Source organism: Onychomys torridus, chromosome 14 (assembly GCF_903995425.1).
Source record: "Onychomys torridus chromosome 14, mOncTor1.1, whole genome shotgun sequence".
Taxonomy (NCBI): domain Eukaryota; kingdom Metazoa; phylum Chordata; class Mammalia; order Rodentia; family Cricetidae; genus Onychomys; species Onychomys torridus.
In genome coordinates, this window is record NC_050456.1 from 47,667,302 (window position 1) to 47,691,072 (window position 23,771).

The 23,771-nt window shown below is 43.4% G+C and overlaps 1 protein-coding gene across 1 annotated transcript in view; it reads left to right on the top strand.

Annotated features, from left to right (window-relative positions):
* Window positions 1-23,771, top strand: part of Arg2 (arginase 2) — a 27,763-nt gene continuing 3,992 nt past the window's right edge. Inside the window, exons 1-7 of the mRNA XM_036205770.1 lie at window positions 1-207; window positions 1,176-1,248; window positions 16,443-16,620; window positions 18,767-18,926; window positions 19,801-19,895; window positions 20,032-20,136; window positions 20,994-21,130. Coding sequence (XP_036061663.1) covers window positions 73-207; window positions 1,176-1,248; window positions 16,443-16,620; window positions 18,767-18,926; window positions 19,801-19,895; window positions 20,032-20,136; window positions 20,994-21,130 — 883 coding nt within the window. The 5' untranslated portion in view covers window positions 1-72. The remainder of the gene's footprint in view (window positions 208-1,175; window positions 1,249-16,442; window positions 16,621-18,766; window positions 18,927-19,800; window positions 19,896-20,031; window positions 20,137-20,993; window positions 21,131-23,771) is intronic.

The window sequence follows — 23,771 nt, forward strand, 5'->3', positions numbered from 1 at the left end:
CCTAGTAAGGCAGTGGAGCTGGGGGCGGCGGAGCTCACTCGAGATTTTGAGTCGCACTGAGTCACTTCTCCTATGGTGATCCCCTCCCTGCCAATCATGTTCCTTAGGAGCAGTGCCTCGAGTCTCCTCCGCACGCAAGTGCATTGCGTCCTGACGAGATCTGTCCACTCGGTGGCTGTAGTCGGAGCCCCATTCTCTCAGGGACAGGTGAGAGCTGGGACCCGAGCTGGCGGGACAAGGAGCCCGGAGAGAGTGGCGTGGGGGCCGGGAGGTGGAGGGCGAGGAGGAGGAGAAACGCCGCGGAGACGGGGGAAGCTCGCGGGTTCCCGCGGCTGGCACCGGAGCGCACTTGGGATTTTTCCCCGACCCAGATGCAGATGAGGGATGGATGGAAGGCGAGGGGTGAAGGAGAGCAGTGGGGCATCGAGAGGGCAGTGGGGCATCGAGAGGGCAGTGGGCATCGAGAGGGCAGTGGGCATCGAGAGGGCAGCGGGCATCGAGAGGGCAGCGGGCATCGAGAGGGCAGTGGGCATCGAGAGAGCGGGCTCCTGCGGCCTCCCCAGGACTATGGAGAGAGATCGGTATTCCCAGCTTGGGGTGGTGAAGGGGAGCAAAAGGGAGAGGAGAGGACTCCATGGAGAATTTGGAGAAGGCAAAACCCGGGTCTTTGGAAGATCGTTGAAGAGGTTAGAGACTGCGACCTGGGGATTAAGGAAGGCTTCAGGATCTATTCTTGCCCAAAGAGCATTAACCTGGAAAGAAATCAATGCTGGCCTCGCCAGCTGCGGGAGGACCGGAGGTGCTTTGTTCTGTCTTCAAAGAAAGAAACCTGCTGTCGGGGAGGGCGCGCTCACGGATGGGAAGCCCAGCCTCCCATGCCAGCCACCGGATCATAGCTTCACTCAGCCCCTTCCCAATCTGGCCCGGCTCTGACTCCTCTGGCCCGGCTCTCAGTGAGTGACTCAGAAGGTTGATTTGCTTTCAATAACGGAGTTCTGTCTCCTCCATCCATTAAGCATTTAACGAATTGACCAGACCCCTGCGGTGGAAGTTTGGATACTGTGGCAGGTTTGCAGAGGAAGCTGTTAGGAATTCAGTGTAGCATCACTGTGTCAAAGTTTTCCCGCCCCTTCCTCAACCTTCCTTTATATCTGTGGAATTTGTATTATTCGCAGAAAAAGAAAGGAGTGGAATATGGCCCAGCTGCCATTAGAGAAGCGGGCTTGCTGAAGAGGCTCTCCTCATTGGGTAAGTGGTTGGATCTCCAATGTTCAGGAATGGAAACAAGACCTGTTTAGAATTCTATCTCTTCTATCCTGGGAAGTGTTTTGCACCATCTGGTATCCTTCAGATTCCTTCTGCAGATAGAGACATCAGGGAGTCTTCAGGGGAAGTCTTGTTGCGAATAGTGTAAAGTGTGTGTGGGGGGGGTGGGCAGAACAAAGGAGGGCCTGGGCCAGCCATCAGTGACTACACTATCATGGTAGCTTCCCTAACTCCATCTTCGGATGCTTCTGAGCCATCCATCAGTCCCATGTGTGTTGCCTCTCTTCAAACCGTTGCCTCTCTGGGCCTAACGGGTTTGTATTACTGACATCAGGACACAGATGAGTTTTTTCAAAACTACCTAATTATGAAATCACTTGAGTGACTTGTTAAAAGCAGCTCCTAAACTCCCCCATGGAAGAGTTCTGACTCCCTGGATCTCAGGCAGGGGCTAGATAGAGCTGTGCGTTTTTACAGGCCCCCTTGTAGTCACATTTGCAAGTTTCTGTCTTGTAATTGAGGTAGTATTTAGGTTTTTAGGACCAGAAGTAAATCTAAACCAAGATGTCTACAGTAATGGAGAACTATTAGTACCAAGGTACCAAATTTCAGTCCCTGTATGGTATCTGACCCAAATATCTCTAGCCTCTCCTCTGTTGTCCCTGGGACCATTCACAGTCTTTCCTGGTATTGGGAATACAAAATGTACACTCAGTAGAGAGCTTTGGCAATGGGAATGCAGAATCTGGGTGAACTACAGAATCTTTGTCCACTCTTACTATAAAACAGTTGCTGATTTGTGAGGCCATTCCAGGGGCCGCTCATCTTCCAAAATCAGGAATAATGAACTGATCTAATTCGTCCCTTTTATGTGGGACCATGACAGGGAAGAGAAGACACATGGAAATAAAGATAACACCAAAGTCAAGTTGGTGAACCAGTGAATGTATTGGGATGACATAGGAGGGTGGGTGAGGGGTTGCTCACAGGAACACGAGGACTCCAAGGCAGCTGCATTACTGAGAACCCATCCAGTTTGAGTATCGAAATAACTGTAGTCACTTGAGCACTTTCAAATTAGCATGGGTCAGATTTTAAAGGAGAGAAGGAAGGCCTTTGACAAGGTAGAGACTTGTGATGTCTTTGAATGGACTTGAGTAACTAGATTATGGGTGATTGTGTTAGACAGAAAATAAAAGATAGCAAGAAAAACAGAATTTTTGTTGTTGTTTGAGACATGATCTCTCTGTGTATCCCTGGCTGTCCTGGAACTTGTTATGTAAACCAGGCTGGCATTGAACTTGAAAAGATACACCTTCCTCTCCCTCCAGAGTGCTGGGATTAAAGATGTGTGTCACCACGCCTGGCAGAAAAGCAGATTTGAAGAGGAAAGAAACTTGGTTTGGAACGTGATGGGTTTTCAGAAGGAAAATGAGGCACTAGATGGGTGGAGAGGCAAGCAAGCCTGGCTTCCTAGAGGAAAGTCACAGTTGGGGCAGAGCTGTGAGAATGGAGGGGGGTTGAGATGTCTTGGGAATTAAGAGCACTTGCTGCTTTTAGAGAGGACCCAGGTTTGGTTCCCAGCAGCCCCGTGGCTGCTCACAGCTGTCTGTGATTGCAGGGGATCTGATGCCCCTCTTCTGGTCTCCATAGGCACCAGGCATGCACAAGTGCACACACAGGTGAGAGACTAGGAGACAGCCTCTGTGGTAGGTAGACTGATGGAGCCATGGAGAATTTCCAAGACTTTTTCCTCATCCCCCCTGACTTGAATCAAAAGCCTGGCATCTTAAAACAAGGGCTTTGTAGGCTTTTTCCCCCAGCAGCAGGTCTCCTGCTGACGGACTGGCTCACCAAGTTCAAAGCCAGATCCAGGACATGTTATATGACAGTTGTGTGCCAATCAACCATCCTCTTTCTACAAACCCACCAGTTCTTCAGAGACTTAAAACCCCCTAGCCCTCAAGAAGAGACTGGATTTTTCCATCTTTGAAGGATCTTTTTTTCCCTCTGTGTGTCTGCTACATGTGTATGTGTCCTCACCCCCAATAAATACCTTTCTTCAACCGCTGATTCTGTCTGTCCCTGTTTGTATCCCTGGCCTGTATCTCTCTCTCTCTCTCTCTCTCTCTCTCTCTCTCTCTCTCTCTCTCTCTCTCTCTCACACACACACACACACACACACACACACACACACACACACACACGTGCGCTCGCAGGAAAAAAAATCATAAAATGTGATTGGCTATCTGAGTCTGCCGTAATGGACAAATGCCAGAGACACATCATTTGTGTGTTTTTGGATAAGAGGGTCTCCCAGAAAGGGACCTGGAAGGACCAACCAAGGGAGAGAGTGAGGTGTTGACCTAAAGAGGAGGATGTTTTGGGAACAAAGCAAGCAGTTGTGTGTATGCGTGTTAAGAAGTCCAGCAAAATAAAGGATAGCGGATCGCCAGGCGTGAGCCTGAAAGTTTCAGTGGATAGTGGGAGAGAGCCACCAGACTGCGTCATCACGGTCAGGCAGCTCAGCGTGTGCCTCCTAACCGCCGAAAACAAACACAGATGCTAACTTCACAGATACCTCTTTTCATACTTAAAATCCCTAATGTTCAATGGACTACCTCAGGCTCTCTATTGGCTGTTCTTGCATCACTAAAACAGATTCCTCTTCTGCTATGGGGGGGGGGGGAGTGGATTCAAGAAGCAATGTCTTAGGAAAAATAAGGCGAGCTTTGTGATGAGAGGGCCAGAACATTCCCAGGCGGCATCTTGAATCGCAGCACCTGTGGCCAGCTAACACTGTCAGGTCTTTATACAGCAGCCTTAGTAACGTGTGGCTTCTTCGCTGTCACAGCTGAGTCACATTACCATAATTACAAAGTGAGACTTGGAAGTGTTCATTGAGGCTTGTTGCTACTTCTAAGCACAGGACATTCACTCTACTTGTAATGACATGAAGTGGATTTCCACGGTGGTCAGAGCTTAAGTAGACTCTGGAGCAGACGGACCAACAGACGCCTCTGAGCCTTGACAGAGCAGTGCCTGTCCAGTTGGCACATTCCGCCTTGTTTTCATCGCTGCTAAAGCTGTGGCCGATTGACCTAGGTTCCACCAAGGAAAGCATGCATAGCAAATTTTGATTTGAAATTCCAGAAGGGACTGTGACAATACCTTCACTGGAACATTTTGTATTGTGGGTGTCAGTAGATGTTTCTGTTTGTTTGTTTGCTTAGTTGGTGTCTTACTATGTCACCCTGGGTGGCCTGGAACTCCAGGGTGACCTCAAACTTGTAGCAACCCTTCTGCCTTTGCCTCCCTAGGTCTGTGTCACCATGCCTGGCTTCAGATTTTAAATTCTTAATGATTCTTTTTAATGATTTCTGGGAAAGTCTCAGATCCATCCGTTGTTTTCTTGCTTAGGCAGGTTTCCGTTGTTTGCAGCTTAAATCCTCCCAACTAGCAAATTAGTTCATAAGTGCCAGTGAGAGACAGATTACTGTGAAGACCTTGATTGCAGATTTTTGGTCTTCTGCCCCCACCCCCTTACACAATCTTTTTGTGAGTTAATCCAGTGTTCTAGTTTGCTTTCTGTGGCCTTTAATCTTGGACTCTATCTTAATTCTTTTGTATTTCAACAACTTCCTGTTCTGGTAGGTGCTTTGATTTCTGAACTGTCACATTCCTGCATATGACTTCTGAAAGCAGCAGTCTAAAGTCTTGATTTGCTTACAGATATCAAGTTCTCAATAATAATCCATGCTGACTGGATTTTTTTTTTCCCCATTCTGTTTTTAGTGTGGTGGTGGTTATAGGACTATACAACCATCAAAACACATTGAACTTAAAGATGTGAATTAATATAAAGTATGCCTCCTATCTGTTTTGAAAAATGTCCACATCTTCAAGTTTCTTTTTTGCTCTCTCTCCTTTCCTCCCTCCTGCCCATTCTCTCTGATTGGAGCTATCATTATGTATCCCAGCTGGCCTCAAACTTGCAATCCTCCTGCCTTAGCATCCCGAGTTAGCAATTAGAGGCATGTGGCACTGTGTCCAGCTAAGTTTATTTTTCTTAAGAGCAGCTTTTAGGCACTCAGAATATAATGAGCTGGGCATGGGGGCACACATCTTTTAACTCAGAAGTGGGTGGATCTCAGAGTTTGAGGCCATTCTGGTCTAGTAGTGAGTTGGAGGGCAAGCTATCGAGAGCCTGCCTCAAAACAAAAACAAAAAAAATATGATGAGCGTATTCCTTTACTGATGTGTATGTGCAAAATTGTAATATATTGTATTTGCATTAGAGTGCTTCTAAATCCTTGATGCTAGACTTAATGCTAGTGAACAAAACAAGTTTCTGCTAACAATGTGCTAATAAGGTGTGATTGGAAATGGAAATGTAAAACTGAGGGAAGTGTGTCAGTGGTCAGGAGCACTTAACAGAGTAGGCAGAAGCCAGAGATGGGGAAAGCAAAGGGTAAGCACTGTACCTTAGATAGGAGACTTCACTGAAAAGGGGGTAAGTGATCAGACCTGGGCAGGAAGGAAAGGAGTCCAAGCAAATTTGGAAGAAAAATACTTCAGGCAGAGAGAACAACGTGTACAAAGACCCTGAGGCAGATCTAGAATATTAATGGAACAGAACCCATTAACAGAGCCCTAACCGAGATTGCTGTGTTCAAAGGGGTAGACCTTCTACTTCAGGTTTTTAGCATCATCAATGACAGTTCCCAGGAAATTGTCATTATTTGACGATTCCAGTAGTTTCTTAGAATGCTCTATTTCTAAGGCTTTTACTTGACTGGTACAAGTCAATAAAGAAAAGAATCTTTTATAAATGGTGTCAGGACAACTGGACACCCTGGATAAATTTTTAAAAAGGACTCCCCCTCCATAGTGTTTGTCAAAATTCCTAATTCGCTCTGGCTAGAGAGATGGCTCAGTGGTTAAGAGTGCTGGCTGCTCTTACAGAGGACTGAGGTTTAGTTCCCAGCATCCACAACCGTCTCCATATTATAGTTCCATTCCAGGAGATGAAAGACACTCTTCTGACATCCAAGGGCACCAGGCATGTAATAGTTCATAAACACTCATACATGCATATAACATAAAAATAAATAAGTCTTTAAATAATTTTTAAAAGTTGGCATGTTCTAAATTTAATGTGAAGTTATGAAACTGTAGAGGAAACTGTAAGTGTGAATTTTGTGAATTTGGGTCAGACTGTGGTTTCTTGGCTATCTTAGCCAATCACCAAAATCAGATATGACAGAAATAAAAATAGATCCATTGGATTTCATCAAAACCAAAACTGTGAGCCTTGAAGGGATGATTGTAGGAGGCCAGCTCTGACCTGTCCAAGGGTATTTGGGAGGAGAGAGGAATGAGAAAGTATTAGATAGATATATTGACAGAGACAATAAGAAAGACAGACACACAGGATAGCTTTGGTCGGGCCCTGAGTCAATACCCAGCTGCCCTAAGTTTAATTATGTGGGCAAAAGACCTCCCCCTTCCAAGGTCAAGGTATAAAGTACCAACAAGTGTAAACCCTTCCAAACACCTGGTAACCACACCGTTGGCCAAATCATCCCATTATGCAGCCCTGCTGGACAAATCAAGCTCAGACTTTCTGACCTTGAGTAAGGCCTTACTAGGGAACCTCTGTGAGTCCCCACACATTATGCTTTGAAAGAAGGCGGATGTAAAAGGCCACTTATTGGCTCCTTAATTGTGAAATGTCTAGAGAGGGCAGCTCTTTGAAGGAAACAGGACAGAGGAAATAAGGAATGACTGGCAATGTGTTTAGGTTTTGGGGAGGAAGGGAACTGAAGGTGCTCTAGAATTAGATAGTATTGCCATTTTCACAACTTGACGAATATATTAAAAACCACTGAATTCCACTGAATTGTAAATTCTAGGAATGAACCTCATGGAATATAAAGTATATCTTTATCAAACTATGGAGACTTCTGTGACTGGAAAGGAAGTATGGGACTTGTGACCTGCATGTTTTCTTACACGGTGTTTGCTTTACAAACACCGTGAAACATATTTTGCATAGACTTCACAAATCATGTCTGTTGACAGCTCTAGATCTTAGGCTGTCAATTCACAATTTCTAGTTTGTGGGGGAAATTCTATATTTAAAAAAGATGACATTAATGTCTTTGGGATGCTGTCTGAATAACACTGGGATATCATTGGGACAAAAATTGGTTGCGAGGTTGCCTCAGTAGCAAATAGCGAATCTCAGAATTTGCTATCACTGGAGGGAGTAGAGCCGTGTGTAGTCCCTTTTTATATAAAAAAGGATAATCTGCCTTTGCAGGCAGAAGGAAATCAAAGCAAAGCAACTGTCAAAAAGGAACCCAGCATAATGCAATGTAGGCCTAGATGTGGGCTTGGAAGCTAAGTTGTTGAAGTTAATGTCTTCAGAGTTTTGGATTCTCCTCTGTCACTACCATCATTTGGTCTTTGGAAGATCCAGTGCCAGAGACTCAGCTTTGTATTTCACTTTGTGTTAGTGCATTTTAAATTGCTTTAACAGGGTACCTGAAATTGGATGACTTACAATGAGCTGCTGTGTAGATGCTGGGATTCGAACTCTGGTCCTCTAGAAGAGCAGCCGCTGTTTATCACCACTAAGCCATCTCTCCAGCACCAGATGACTTATAATGAGTAGACATGTATCGGCTCTAGGTGTGGAGGCTGAGGAGTCCATGATTAAGAGACTACATCTTGTGAGGCCTAAGTTTACCGCATCCTGACATGGCAGAGAGCATGGCAAAGAGAATGAGAGTCAACTTACAGCCTCACACTCTCTTGCAGTGGGTATGAGGAAGACCTCACAGTCGAGACATACATGTTTCCCCTTCAGTCCCATTTCCCAGCATGGGAACTGGGAATTGGTGCGTTAAGATTAAGTTTTCAACACATAATTTTTGAAGGGGAACATTCAAAACCATAGCAAGAATTTAGAACAAGACCAGAATACTGCACTGCTTTGGACCTTTCTGAGTCCCACTGTCCCTATGGGAAGGGCCATCTGTCCTAAGGAACTAGGAGCTAAGGCCTGAGCTGAGGAATTCCATATTTTTAGGCTTCCCTACTCTGTCATACATTGAATGTTAGTATTAGAGATCTTTTTTTTTTTCTTTTCCATTCTTAAAAAAAAAAGTTTGAGCCAGGCGGCAGTGGCGCATGCCTTTAATCCCAGCACTTGGGAGGCAGACACAGGTGGATCTTTGTGATTTCGAGGCCAGCCTGGACTATAGAGTGAGACCTAGGACAGGCACCAAAACTACACAGACAAACCCTGTCTTGAAAACAAACAAACAAAAAACCCACATTTTTAATTGTGTTTATACACAGTTTGCTTGTAAAAGTCAGAGGACCTTTTATACAGTCTAACAGGCACAGAAGTGCATACCCATAAACCCAGTCAGTACCCTGGAGGCTGAGGCAGAAGCCAGTTTGGTCAGAAAATAAAAAAAGACACGTGGTCTTCAACACCAACTTCCTCTGAAGATCCTATTGTATTTGCGATCACATGCTCACATTCCTCGTGACAGTTCCTTATCTATAATCTCAAACCCTTACCAGTTCAGAAAACAAACTCTCTAACTTCTCCTTGTCATCTCCCAAATCAGTTGTAATAAACTAAGCCAGTTTTTCCTCTCCTTATCAAAGTCTGCATCCAGTCTCCATGTATTGGGTAGCTAAGATTACACAAGATCCTGAGATGTCAGCAGCTGGGAAAAATTTTCACTTTCAAGTAAACAGTCTGGAGGGAGGTCTGGAACTGGTTTGGTGGCTCTGTCCCCAGACCTGGATTCTTATTTGTGCTATTGGCAAGGCCTCTACTTAATGGGTGTGTACTGGTTTCTGGAAGCAGGATAAATGAATGAACAAAAGAGGCACAAGGGGAAATTTTCCTTTCTAAGAAGCTGTGGCAGGGTGTTTCTTTCCACATACTTGTTGGCTGGCACTGTTGTGGGCACATCCAGTTTCTAGGAACATCTGTGGATGGTAGGCCAGATTTAGGCCCTCAGCCATGCCATTAAGCTCTGTATTAGGGCTTAAACTTCTACTTGTCTCTCCTTTTCACCTGAGTAATTTCTATGCAATTCTAGATATATAGGTATACAAATCAAGCATTTTTTGATAATCATAAATTTGTTTTAAAACAACCCTGTAGTATACATATTTTAACATCTATTAAAGACAATAGCAAATCTATACACTAATGAGATGGATGTGTCTAGTTTTACATGCAGAATTAAAACTTGAACCAGGTGTGCAGGCTCATGTCTGTAAATAACCCTAGTGCTTGAGAGGCCAAGGCAAGAGGATCATTATAAGTTTGAGGCTGTCAAGGGATATAGTTCCAGGAAAATCTGGGTACAAATGTAAGACTCTGTATTAAAAGGTAAATCTTGGCTGAGTGTTTGATTTTGCAGGACATAGTTACTGTCAATGGTTTTCAAAGGTGATTTGATATTTTTATTCTAGGATCACCAATTTTAAGAATGCTGCTTCACATAAATATGTAACATAAAGTAGAAGAATTATGTTTAGAGTTACTTCAGAGCCTAAAATCCAAGCCAAAATTCATGTAATGAGTTAGAAAAAAATTTAAATCAATTTTATGTATAAATGTTTTGATTGCATGTATGGACGTGCATCATATATGTGCTTGGTGCCTGAGAATGTCAGAAGAGTGCATCGGATCCCCTGGAAGTGGAGTTATAGACAGTTGTGAGCTGCCCTGTGGGTGCTGGAAATCATATTTAGGTCCTTTACAAGAGCAACAAGTGCCTTTTAAGCCCCAAGCCATCTCTCTAGGCCCCACGTAAGGATTTAAAAAACAAAACAAAACAAAAAAACTTGAGTCAGTAACTCGAATAGCAAGTGTATTTACCTGTATTTATTTGTGTGTCTCTGTGTGTGTGTTGGGTCTTCTCACTCAAACCCATTTAACAAAATGATGCTGACATATGAAAACAAATTTTGGGAAGTCTTAGGTTACAACATTGTTTTCAAAGAAAACACAAGAGGAAGGATGGAGAGAAAAAAACCACAAAGATGCCTCATGCAACCTGTAATCCTAGTATGTGCTGCCCTTTCTTGTTGTTTTGTTCATCTTGTTACCATTTTAACCTAACCGGCAGGAAGGGCTTAGAAACTCACTGTCCTTTGAGATCCCCGCTCTTCTATGAAGTCTGGTGACAGAGGGTGGGGTTGCCCCAGCGTATTTGGTTATAGTTTCAGACCATGGATCTTAAGTCATTATTATTAGGCTTACACATTGTTTGTTTTTTTTTAATTGTAGGGTCTGACTATGTAGCCCCAGCTGTCCTGAAATTGTAACATAGACCAGGCTGGCCTCAAACTACAGCTGGAACTTGGAGCTCTGCCTGCCTCTGCCCTTCAGAGTGCTGGGATTGAAATCAAACACCTCCACGCCAGGCTCAAACACACATTTACTAGTTAAAATAGGAACCATTACCATCAACACATTTTTGCCATGAGGAAATAAGTTTGTTTATTCCTGCAGTGTGAAAATTCCTGGCTTGGGATTTGACAAAGCCCTGGGAAGCATTTTCTGCATCCTGCTGGCTGTGTTAAGGGTAGTCAAGGTGTTTGAAGAAGTGGCAGTCTGATGGTGAGAGGTCAGATGAACATGGTGGATGAAGCAGAACTTCATTGTGATGAGGTCTCATAGGTTTGCAAGGGCTGCTTCATGCCTTTTTCTGTCCCTGCTGTCTTGAACCTGGGGAGACCTAGCCTTAGACACAAAAGAGCAAAACCCTAGGTATGACAGAGCCACAAACCAGGTCCTGAATCACTACAGAGGAAAGTCTGCCGTTTACTTGGATGGTACACAGACATGGCTGTATTTGAGCCATATTTTGAGTAATTAGCTGCAACAACTTAACCTATTCAATCTAATAATTTTGTTTAAAAAATATGTATTATGCATAAAGGCCTGCAAGAATACAGTTGTCAGATTTGGGGAGTAACATGGGAGCTTGTACCCTTAGATACTTATTCATTCTTTTTCTTTTTTCTTTTTTCGGTTTTCCAAGACAGGGTTTCTCTGTGTAGCTTTGGAGCCTGTCCTGGAACTCACTCTATAGCCTAGGGCTGGCCTCTAACTCACAGAGATCCGCCTGGCTCTGCCTCCCAAGTGCTGGGATTAAAGGCGTGCGCCGCCACCGCCCGGCCTTATTCATTCTTCCAGAGAATTTTTATTGCCTATAAGGGAAGAGGAGAAATACACACAAAATAGCATTGGTACAAACTGTACTTGTAGAAGGCCCTTCCTTGACTCCAGCAGTCATTGTCTCTACTTTTTACATGGTACTTACATCATGAAAATTAAAGAGTCGGGTTAGGGAGACAGTCATATGGAGTAGGTCACTTAGGTAGGGCTTTTCAAGATACAAACCCCAGAAGAGTCTGCCTCTTAGTTTTGGGGACACATAAGGCAAAGCTCATCAAGTTTTCATGGCCAGAGTCATGTTGACCATGTAAATAATCAAAAATGCATGCAGCTGGTATAGTTAGATTGAGAAATATTCCTTCCAGTGCGCACGGTCAAGAAGCCCTTGTGGATAAGGCATCTGGAAAGTGAGTGACGAACAAGAAGACTGGCAAGAAGGAATCAGTAAATAGAGTGGGTAGTCATGCCTTAAAAAAATATTTATTTTATATGTATGGGTGTTTTGCCTGCATGCCTGGTGCCTGCAGAGACCAGAACTGGAGTTAGACAGTTGTGAGCTGCCATGTGGGTGCTAGGAATTGAAGCTGGGTCTTCTGGAGGGGCAGCCAGTGCTATTAATCACTGAGGCATCTATCCAGTCCTCCAGAGTTGGTAATCTTAGTGTCCACATTCAGTATGTAAGTGAATCTGTTGAACCACCTCCAGCAACTGATTAGTATCTGGGATTAAATTCAGGATCTTGTGCCTGTTAAGCAATTGCTCCACCCCAGAGTTCTTGCCTAGCCCCAAGGCTGCACATTTAATGACCAAAATCCTCTAGTGAAATGTGGTCTGCCTGCTCTGGAGTACTGCAACCAACAAGATCGCCAGCTTCTTTTCAGACCTTGCCCAGCTCCTTTCTCTTAGGCGCCTGTGACCAGAGTACTGTTTTCTGTCAGGCTTATATCAGCTTACACCCTGGGATCCTTGATTGGGCTTGAGTGTTCCTTAAGTTCTATTACTTATCTTATCCACTGGAACTTTAATGTCCTTGTTTTTCTATGAGTGAAAGGTTTGGCAAGTAGTTCTGAAAGTTAATATTAACATTATTATAACCTTTTGTATTAGGGTTCTCTAGAGAAACAACTTATAGAATGACTATATGTGTGTGTATGTATATATGTATATATATATAGATATAGATATAAAGATATATATTTAGAAAGGGGATTTATTAGAATGGCTTATAGGCTGTAGTCCCGTTAGTCCAACAATAGCTGTCTACCAATGGAAAGCCCACAAATTCAGTAGTTGTTCAGTCCATGAATCTGGATGTCTCAGATGCTCTTCAGTATACATGAGAATTTCAAAGAAGTAAGTGCTAATACCAGTGAAGGAATGGGGACTTGCTAGTGAGTGTGAGAGCAAGCAGGCAGAGAGGAAGAGTGCTTTCTTCTTCCATGTCCTTTATATGGATGGGCTGCCAACAGAATGTGTGGCCAGATTAAAGGTGGATCTTCCCACCTCAAAGATCGGGATTAGAAGTGGATCTTGTCTCCGGGCCCGGGTGGTGGCGCACGCCTTTAATCCCAGCACTCAGAAGGTAGAACCAGGCGGATCTCTGTGAGTTCGAGTCCAGCCTGGTCTACAGAATGAGTTCCAGGAAAGGTGCAAAGCTACAGAGAGAAACCCTGTCTCGAAAAACCAAAAAAAAAAAAAAAAAATGCCTCATAGATATGCTGTTAGGATTTCATTTAATTCCAGATGTAGAGAAGTTAGCAACAAAAAACTGCCACCACATCTTTTACAGTGAATATTGTAGTTTTACAAAACACCAGGTATATTCTGGTTTCTTATACCATGTTAAAACCCTCATGCTTGATGAGGTTTAAGGAAGTCCCTGAGACAGGAGATAGAAACGTTCTAGAATAGGAATCATTCAAGATCTGTCCAGCTGAGTTGGAGAGATGGCTCAGTGGTTAAGAGCGCTTAACTATTCCAGAGGACCAGGATTCAATTCCCAGCATCCACAATGGCTTCACAGCCTCTTGTAACTCCAGCTCTAGGGGGAATTTACACCCTCCTCTAGCCTCAGAGTGTCTGTATGTCTGTTTGTGTGCCATATGTGTTCAGATGACTGGGAGGCTAGAAGAGGATTCAGATGCCCCAGAACTAGAGTTAGAGGAGGCTGTGAGCTGCCCAATGTGGGCACTGGGGACAGAACTCCTGTTTCCTGGAAGACCAGCAATGCTCTTAGACACCTCACCAATCACACAAATGTGAAAAAAAAAATTTTTTTTGTCTGTGAATTCTCAAAATTATTTTTTACATTAATCTATTGTGGATATGTGTGTGAGCACATACATGCTGTGGTACATGTATAGAGGTCAGAGGATAACTTTTGAGAGTTAGTTCTCTCCATCCACCATGGCTGTTAAGAGTCAGAGATCAGCCTTAGGTTGTCAGCCTTGGGGGACAAGAGCCTTTACTCTATGAGCCACCTTGCCCAGCCCTCCCCTCAAACTTTATGTGTATGTGTGCCCACATGTACAAATGTGCATATAATGAGCCACCTTGCTCAGGCCTCCTCCCAACTTTATTTATGTGTATGCCCAAGTGTATGTATGTGCACCACATACATGCAGGAGCTGGAAGGTGTCTGATCCCCTTGAACTGGAGTTATAAGTGACTATGAGTCACCATGTGGGTGCTGGGAACTAAACACAGGTCCTCTGTAGGAGCAGCAAGTGCTCTTAACTGCTGAGTCATCTCTCCAGCAGCCCCCTACCCACAAACCTTTTAAAACAACTGTTTTGTTTGGTCATTTTTCTGCTGATTCTTGAACTTGTTGGTTATTTTGTCAGCTTGATACAAGCTAGAGTCAACAAGGAAAGGGGAATGCCAATTAAGAATTGTCTCCATTAGATTGGCTTGTAGATAGGTCTATGGGGGCATTTTTTTTTCTTTCTTTCGTTCTTTTTTTTTGTTTGTTTGTTTGTTTGTTTGTTTGAGACAGGATCTCTATGTGACCTTGGCTGGCCTGGAATGCCCTATGAAGACCAGGTTGGCTTGGTATTCAGAGAGAACCACCAGCCTCTGTATCCTGAGTGCTGGGAATAAAGGCATGTGCTACCATGCCCAGCTGTAGGACATTTTCTGGAATGATGATGGGTGTGGAAGAGCCCAGCTCACTGTGAGTGATGCCTCCTCTGGACAGGTGGTCCTGGGTGGTACATGAGCAAGCTGTGGAGACCAAGCTAGTAAGCAGCATCCCTTCATGGTCTCTGCTTTAGTTCCTGTCTCCAGGTTCCAGTGTTGAGTTCCCGCTCTGATGACCCTCAGTGATGGACTGAGATGCGTATACCAAATAGACTTTTTCCTCCTCAGATTGGTTTTGGGCGTGGTGTCTGTCACAACAACAGAGGAGCAAACTAGAACAGTTGTGAGTGTCTTCAGCCTGCTGTCACAGTCATCTTCTACTTGCCTGTATCTCCTTTCTTTAGTTGACTAGATCTCCTTGGGGCCTTTTATAATTATTTCTTAATACGCAGGAATTAAAAGGTTCATAAAAATTTTAGCCAAGGTGTATCTTTTGAGAAAGGATGAAATTCTCTGTTTTGCTTCCAATATCCATTTTTTGCTGAGGATTAAGGTTGGCCTTAATGCCCCAGGTCATTCTTGGCCTTATGATTTTATATTTTGAGTTAATGCTTTTCATTTTTACATTCTCTCCAAGTTTTGCTTTAGGATGAGTTGGGTTCAAGAGGAAAGCTCCTAAACTGTCCACTTTAAATTCCTGATCAATCTGAACGGGTCATAATCCAAACCTTTAACCAGCCTCTGCAAATGTTAAGATGAATGGCTTTCCCAACACTCCAGAGGCAAAGGCAGGGGGATCTCTTCAAGTTTAGGGCCAGGCTGATTTACATAGTGAGTTCCAGGTCCAGGTATATATAATGGGATCCTGTCTCAACAAAACAAAAATAAACAAAAACAGCAACAACAAACAAAAACACTTTCTAGGCCTCTTCACTATAGATTTTGATTTTGGCACTTAGCAGGTGTGTGACCTTGGGCAAGTTCCTTCTCTGATGGCTCATCTATGCACTAGGCATTATTTTAGTTGCCTCATTATTTTAAGTCTGAAATAAAAATTTATGTTAAGCAATTTGAACAGGACCTGAGCCCCTATAAGTAATGAATAAACGTTAGATATTTTTCTCTTTATGTTCTCTACTATTATTATTTTGGGAAAAGTCTTGTAGCCTTGGCTGGCCTTGACCTTGTTTATGTAACCAAGGTGACAACTTCCGATTCTCCTGCTATCACTTCCCAAGAGGAGTGCCACTATGTGCACAGGGTTTTGTACAGGCTAGGTAATACTCTATGTGTGCTCCAGTGCCTGAGGAGGGAACTGGATCTCCTGGAGCTGTAGTTATAGGCAGCTGATGTTAAATGCTGTCTCAGGTCCTCTGGAAGAGCAGAAAGTACCCTAAACTGCTGACCATCTTTCTAGCCTCAGCTCCTGATCTTTTATTCTAGGGGGAAAAAAAAGAGAATTTGTTTTCTTGCCCTGCTGAGGCTCAAACCAGGGCCTTGAGAATTTTCACACATGTATTTTTGTCTTAAATTAATAGTACTTAATTTTCCGTATAGCCTGATGGGTTTTTATTTGAATTACATTTTATAATTCTGAGAAGTGAGGTCTTATTTGCGTGTTACCTATCTGGTGATTCTTAGGTTAATAATGGCTCTGGCTTTCACTGTCCAACATGCAGCTTCTGGAAAATGGTGTTCCTAAGAGGGTCTACTTTGCAGGATTGAGCCAACCTTGCCAGTCAGATGACATCAGGAATTGTTCTGACAAAATGAGGCTGATAAATCACAACTTTGTTGCCAGTGATTACTTGTAGCCCAGGCCAGCAGAAGTTGGAATGGCATCAACTGTTCATTTTGTTATTTCCATGTGTTTCAGGATGCCACCTAAAGGACTTTGGAGATTTGAGTTTTACAAAAGTTCCCAAAGATGATCCCTACAATAATCTGATAGTGTGTCCTCGCTCAGTGGGCCTTGCCAACCAGGAACTGTCTGAGGTGGTTAGCAGAGCTGTGTCAGGTGGTTACAGCTGTGTCACCATAGGAGGCGACCACAGGTAAGCCAGGAGCAAGGGTGCTTTGGGCTTAGTGATGGGTTTCTTTATTTCAGTGTCCTTACTGAGAGAAAAATACACAACAGACAAGATTATGCATGCAAGTGTAGAGGTAGACAAAGTAAGGTTCTTGAGAAACTGTCTCAAGACTTTCATGGAGCTGTTCTGATCCGTGTCTCAAGACCTTCATGAAGCTGTTCTGATCCATCCATACTGAAATTTTTTATAAGCATTTCTGCTATTACATTTGTTAGTGATCCTTCCTTGGGATACTAATATATTTTCTCTCTAATAAAGACGCAGTCCTTTCAATCATCCTTAGTGAATAGTGTTTTCCACCTGAGATCTATTAGGACTAGATAAAATAAATACATGTAAAATGAAAAAAAACTGAATACTACGCAAGAAGTTCAGAGGTGGGCGAGCTCTGGGCTAATGTAATCAGAGTTCACCAGGGAGTGTGGCATGAGCTAAGCAGTGAAAGTGGAAAGAGGTACTGTGCACTAGCATTGAACACTTACTGGTACTTTCAGTTAGACAATCCGAACAATGTCACCAGGGAGATAGGGCTTTATCTCATTTATTGAACAAGTTAGATAACTTGTTCAAGGCCTAGCGCCAGGAAGTAGCAGAGCAGGCATCCAAATCCACTGTTTCTCTTTTTGATTCAGCCTAGCGATTTTCCCTGAGGTGTTCAGAGAACTTTCTAGATAACTACCAGAAGTTAAACCTTTGCTCTGGGTGCAGAGCAAGTAGATTCCTCTTTGGAAATAAAAATTCAGGCAGGAAAAGAAACAGATCAGACTCGGGTGCTCTAGAGATGACTGGGCATTCAGGGGAGTCAACCAGAGCAGAGGGCTGCTTCTCCCCCTTCCTACCTCAGTCCCGTCTCTGAATGTGTTTAATCTTTTTTTTTTTTTTCCTTCCCTTGAGGTCAAGTCTCACTGGGGACTTCATCAATGTGACAGCCACCGCCTTTAGTTTTTCTTTCGTCTATAGCTGTGTGTACGGTAACCAGGTTACTCAAAGTTAAAACTTGCCAGAGTTTTAGAGTCTGTTAAATTCTAGCAGGCAGGAATAAATGTATAATTCGAATGACTTTTATTCAGTGGTATACACGAGCTCAATAGAGGTTGCCTTGCAACTTGAATGCCTTACAGCCCCACTTTTCGGGTTTTAAGAAGTGTTACAAACCAGCTGATTGTGTGGTGCTGGAAATTAAACTCGGGGCTTCACACATACTACAGCAAATACAGGGCTACTTAGCTATACCTGCAAGTCAGCTTCATAATTTTTATCTTAAAAAAAGAATGTAGACTGGGGTGGTAGTGGTGCATGCCTTTAATCCCAGTACTCAGGAGGCAGAGGTAGGTGGATCTCTGAGTTTGAGGCCAGCTTGGTCTACAGAGGGAGTTCCAGGACAGCCAAAGCTACACAGAGAACCCCTGTCTTGGGGAAAAAAAAAAGTTACTGTACATTGGGTGTAGTGGCACATACCTGTAGCCTAAGCTTCTTTGGAAGCTGAGGTGGGAGGACTGCCTGAATGCCTTGGACACCAGCCTAGGCAACATGCAAGACCCATGTCAACCGAACAATAAAACCCCCTTCAATGTCTCAGATTCTTTGGAAGTTAGAACTTTTCTGCAAAGTGTTAGACTAGATCCCATTGCTCGACTAAATTGCATTCACTGAACAAATGTTAATATTTGAGTTCTTTTTCTGGGTTAGGGCTAATGGACAAATTACCACGGGTCTGGGAGCAGCTGGGACATGTGTCTCACTGCAGGGACAGCCAATCATCAGCATTCTTTCCCCTAACATTTAATTTTATGTGTACGGATCTTCTGCCTGCCTGCATATCTATACACCACGTGAGTATAGTGCCCTCAGAGGCCAGAAGAGCGTCTTGGATCCCCTAGGACTAGGGCACTGATTCTTTAAAGCTTTACCTTTCTCTGGTCTAATCCACTTAAAAGTTAATCTTTGGGAAGTGCAATTGAGGGACTTTTGTCTCCCTGGAGCCCAGCCTTAGGCCAGACCCTGACTTTGCCCTGGGGGCAGAGTATAAGCAATGTTGGCTGAGGTTATCTGTTACTAGACAGTTTGCCAAGCAGAAGGCCTTGAAGATTATTATATTTGTTCTTTGCAGCCTGGCAATAGGTACCATTAGCGGCCACGCCCAGCACCGCCCAGATCTCTGTGTCATCTGGGTTGATGCTCATGCCGACATTAATACACCCCTCACCACTGTATCTGGAAATATCCATGGACAACCACTTTCCTTTCTTGTTAGAGAACTACAAGACAAGGTAAGTGAGACAAAATGAGACAGGGAGTAGCTTGCAAGATGATTCTGGGACTTTGGGAATCGAATTGAGATTTGGATGAAGGGTGGACTGAATGTGGCTAACTCAACTCCTTCACTTCATATTATTAAGGACCAGGCAGCCAGCTGGATGCTTGGGCTACAAAGATAACTAGGTTTCTGTTCTCAGTGGGGCTCAGAATTGTTGAGGAAATCCAGTTTGTAGTAGCAGATAATTGTAGTCCTGGACTCTTCAGAGCCAAGGGCTGTGTCACTAAAGCACACTGATCTGGAGGCTCTGTGACACTGTGCTTGCCTTTGGGTAAAATTCTTCTGAGCTCTTCAAAAGACAGGGAGTCTATGCAAGGCAGACAAGACTCTTTATCCCTCTACTCAGTAAAAAGCCAAGCTAAGCCAGGATAAGTTAAAGGACCAATCTGTAATGAGCAAAGGGGTAGGAAGGACTGGCCAGCATATTCCTGCTACGTAGGTAGTTAATGAGAAACCAGATCACCTTAGAAGACTTTTTTGTTTTTGTTTTCAAGACAAGGTTTCTCTGTGTAGCCCTGGCTGTCCTAGAACTCACTCTGTAGATGAGACTGGCCTCAAACTCAGAGATCCACCTGCCTCTGCCTCTCAAGTGCTGGGATCAAAGGTGTGTGCCACTACCACCCAGCAGAATAATTTTTTTAAAACATTCTCAAGAAACTTGTAATTTGCGGCTTCCCTTCTGAAACATTTCCACTGGACAGTTTTCTCTTCTAGCTCAAGTGTGCTTTGTGTCATTTTAAACGTACAGTGGGCAGGAGAGGAAAGGGATAGTATGCTTTAAGGATCAAGATTATTTTAGTGAGAGTAAGAATTTCCTCTCTTCACAGGTACCACAACTGCCAGGATTTTCCTGGGTCAAACCCTGTCTCTCTTCCCCGAGTATTGTGTACATTGGCCTACGAGATGTGGACCCTCCCGAACAGTAAGTTGCTGTACAAGAGTTAAGCTCTGGGCCTGCCCTGCCTACTTCTTGTAGGTCAATATGAAGGTGATAGTTCCTAAATACACGTTTATTAAAACTGCTTTTAAAACTAGAGTCTTTCCTTTTATCTCACCAGTTTTATTTTAAAGAATTATGACATCCAGTATTTCTCCATGAGAGACATTGATCGACTTGGTATCCAGAAGGTCATGGAACAGACATTTGATCTGCTGATTGGCAAGTAAGTAAAACAGCAAATGTCTACTTCTAAGTCCCAGGGGAAGATGGGCAAACTCTGGGAGAGCAGCACACTTAAGCCCATATCTTGAACACAGTAACTGCACTTCTTAAATAAAAGCAAAACATGTACATATATTTTCAAATAGTTCAGAAGGCAAACTGTCAAACCATATTCTTATGGACCTGGGGGGTTTCCTTTAAGTCACTGACCCATCCTTCTTCTCATGAATTCCGTTGGCTCTCTATTACGATCTTACGATGAGAAGATTCATTGTTCCAGTGGCCTCACATCTTCCTAGTCTCATTACTTCATCTGAGTTCGTATTAAGCACAAAACTGCATGCTAGTTAGGACAATTTTCTCAGCCTTCTGGGTGGTCCAGGTCAGAACTGCCATCTTAGGTCACTCTCTAAGCCACTAAGAAGTTAGTCATTTGCTATGAGGATGTTGTATGTTAGTTTCAGTCATGGGATATCTGCACTCAAGTTAGAAATGGAGGATAAATTTGCAAGCAGAAAACTGGGTTATGTTCATCTGCAACAACTATAACCTAAATGAAGCTAACTTAATTAGTCCATCATGGAAGTGAAGAATTCCTTGTTACTAGTGTGAGAGGCTCTACTGACCTAGGTAGAAATACACACTGGGGTTTTTCTGAGGCATGCAAAATAAACAGCAATATATTAAATTACAATGTAAGAAGTTAATGTGCTAATCTGAGTAATTTGCAGGAATAGAAAATCTAGAAATACGCTGAACTAGCAAAGCACCAGGATGAGAACAAATTCAAGTTGTAGCCACAGAATGAAGACTCTAAGCATAACCAGTGTTGTATTCTCTCGTCCTTTTCCTTTCCAGAAGACAGAAGCCAATCCACCTGAGTTTTGATATTGATGCATTTGACCCTAAACTGGCACCAGCCACAGGAACCCCTGTTGTAGGGGGATTAACTTATAGAGAAGGGATGTATATTACTGAAGAAATACATAAAACAGGTATGTAGTATTCAAGTTTGCAGCCTGTTAACTACATATATGGAACATACTAAAATCTTTCTGCAGGGGCTCTTTTGTATGTCACTGAATTTGTTTTTGGTTAGACTTTTATTGCCCCAAATCATACGGTCAGGTTAATAGAGGATATAGATACTTAAAGGCATCTTTGGATCTGGACTGTACCAAAACATGCAAACACTGAACAAGAAATTGTATCACTCACACTTAGTAGATTTAATATACAAACAGAATACCAAGCATGCAGTCCCAGTGTCCAAGCTGTCTAAAGGAAGATTAAGACAAAGCCAAGTAGCTCATTTTCTCTCGTTGTAAGGGCTTGTTGGTTCACTAGGAGTTGGGATTTGGTGTTAAGCCTGCTACAACCTTCTTTTGGAGACCAGGTCTCATGTAGTCAAAGCTGACTTGAAACTCATGTAGTTGAGGGGGGATGACTGAATGACATATCCTGCTTCCACCTCCCAGCTGCTGAGACTATAGGCATGCACCAGCCACCATGGCCAGTTTTTTTTTTTTTGGTTTTTTTTGGCTTGAACTCGCAGAGATCCACCTGGCTCTGCCTCCCGAGTGCTGGGATTAAAATCGTTTCTCAGGTACCACCCATCTTGTTTCTTGGATCTCTTACTTACATGGAACTCTCCGACTAGGCAAGTTGACTAGCCAATGAGCTCCAAGATCCACTTGTCTCAGCCTCCCTAACTAGAATCATAATCCCACAACACTATGCCTGGCTTTTTTAACATAGGCTCTAAGGATTCTGCTCAGGTCCTCATGCTCGTACAAGCACTCCGACTAGAGTTATCTCCCCAGTCTCAATCTTGAAGGCAGTTTAAGTTAGTAAGTTAAGTTTTTTCTTTTTAATCTAAGCCTTCTCCTGGAGCTTGTTGGTAATTTTAATAAGGAGGAGGATACCTTTAGAAGAATGACTGATAAAGAATTAGGGTGAATTCTAGATTATCAACAGTAACTAGCACATGATACAACTTCACTAATCACTTCATGAAACTGGGAGACAAGAGCAACCAGAACCCCAAGATTCAAAGGCCAAGGCCTATAAGGAATCCTTTGTTTTTATGCAGGGTCTCACTTATATAGACTAGGCTGGCCTTTAACTCATCATCTGCCTGCCTCTGTTTCGCAAGTGCTGGGATTAAAGGTACACACCTCACAACTGCCTTCAGGAACCCTTCAGAAAGTGTGCACACACATGGAAGCCAGAGGACAACTTGTAGTCGACTCTCTTCCACCACGTCAGTCCTGGGAATAGAACTTAGACTGTGAGGCCTAGTGGCAGAAGCCTCTGATCCATCTCACCAGCCCTATAAGGAACCCTTAACTAGCCAGAACAGAAATGGGGATTGGGTCCTAGAGTCTCCTAGAACCTTAGGTGAGAACTGTCTATTAGAATAAGGAAGACACTTATTCTTAATACACAAATATAAATATTGACAATGATCTTTTAGTTACCAGACAACTTGGAAGTTCAGTACTTCATGTTGCTTCACTCAGGAGGGGTTAACTTAGCAGGCAGTGGTGTGTCTTGTTTCCCTTCTGTTTTGTTGACGTGACATTGTCAACAAAGACAACAATATGCTTCAACTAATCTGCAGGATGGCAGTAGTCTGGAAACATAGGCAATATACTTTTTTTTTTTTTTTTTTGATGGTTCAAACCCTCTTTAGGATACTTTAGGATATGCTAGATGCTAGGTTTAACCAGCAGGAATAAGACAAATCACTAGGGACACAAGTTATCTGTGCAGGAAATACTGACAATGCGATGTGAATATCCTTGGTCACTGTAGTTTTGTACAATACACTCAACTAGGCGTCACTAAGAACCACTGTACAGCTTATCACGTACCATGATGTACTATTAATAAACCATCAGGTATTAGAATAGACGTCAACTTTGTAGCCACTCTAAATACTCTTAAATACTTATGATAGTGAATTCTAGTTTGTTCAGATCACTCTTTAAGAGGTAGATTAACCCAGAGTAACTGATTAAATTAGAAATCTAAGCCCAGGAGGTGCTGGGCTGTAATTCAAATCTTAGATGGTCTTTTAATAAAAAAAAAAAAACAACAACAAAAAAAACAAAACCCAGAGCCAGATATCAGGGTAAAGATCAGAGAAGCAGAGCAGCCAGCCACTAGTTTTACCTCTACAAAATCCTCAGCCTAAAGAGAGTTCCTGTTTCCTCACACCTTATACACCTTTCTCTGCTCTGCCATATTACTTCCTGGGATTAAAGGCATGTGTGCTTCCCAAGCAAAGGCATGAGATCTCAAGTGCTGGGATTAAAGGTGTGTGCTACCACTGCCTGACCTCTGTGTCTAATCTAGTGGCTGGCTCTGTCCTCTGATCCTCAGGAAAGTTTATTAGGGTAGACAATATACCACCACACTGGGCAGTGGTGGTGCATGCCTAAAATCCCAGCACTCACGAGGCAGGTGGATCTGAGTTTGAGGCCAGACTGGTCTACAGAGTGAGTTCCAGCATGGCTATGTAGAGAAACCCTGTCCTGGGGGAAAATGTCTGAAGGGAAGTAGGCCAGATAAGGGGGGAAGAAGGGAAGGCAGATAGGGAGAGGCTCTTTCCTTCCTCAGCCCACTCCAGAC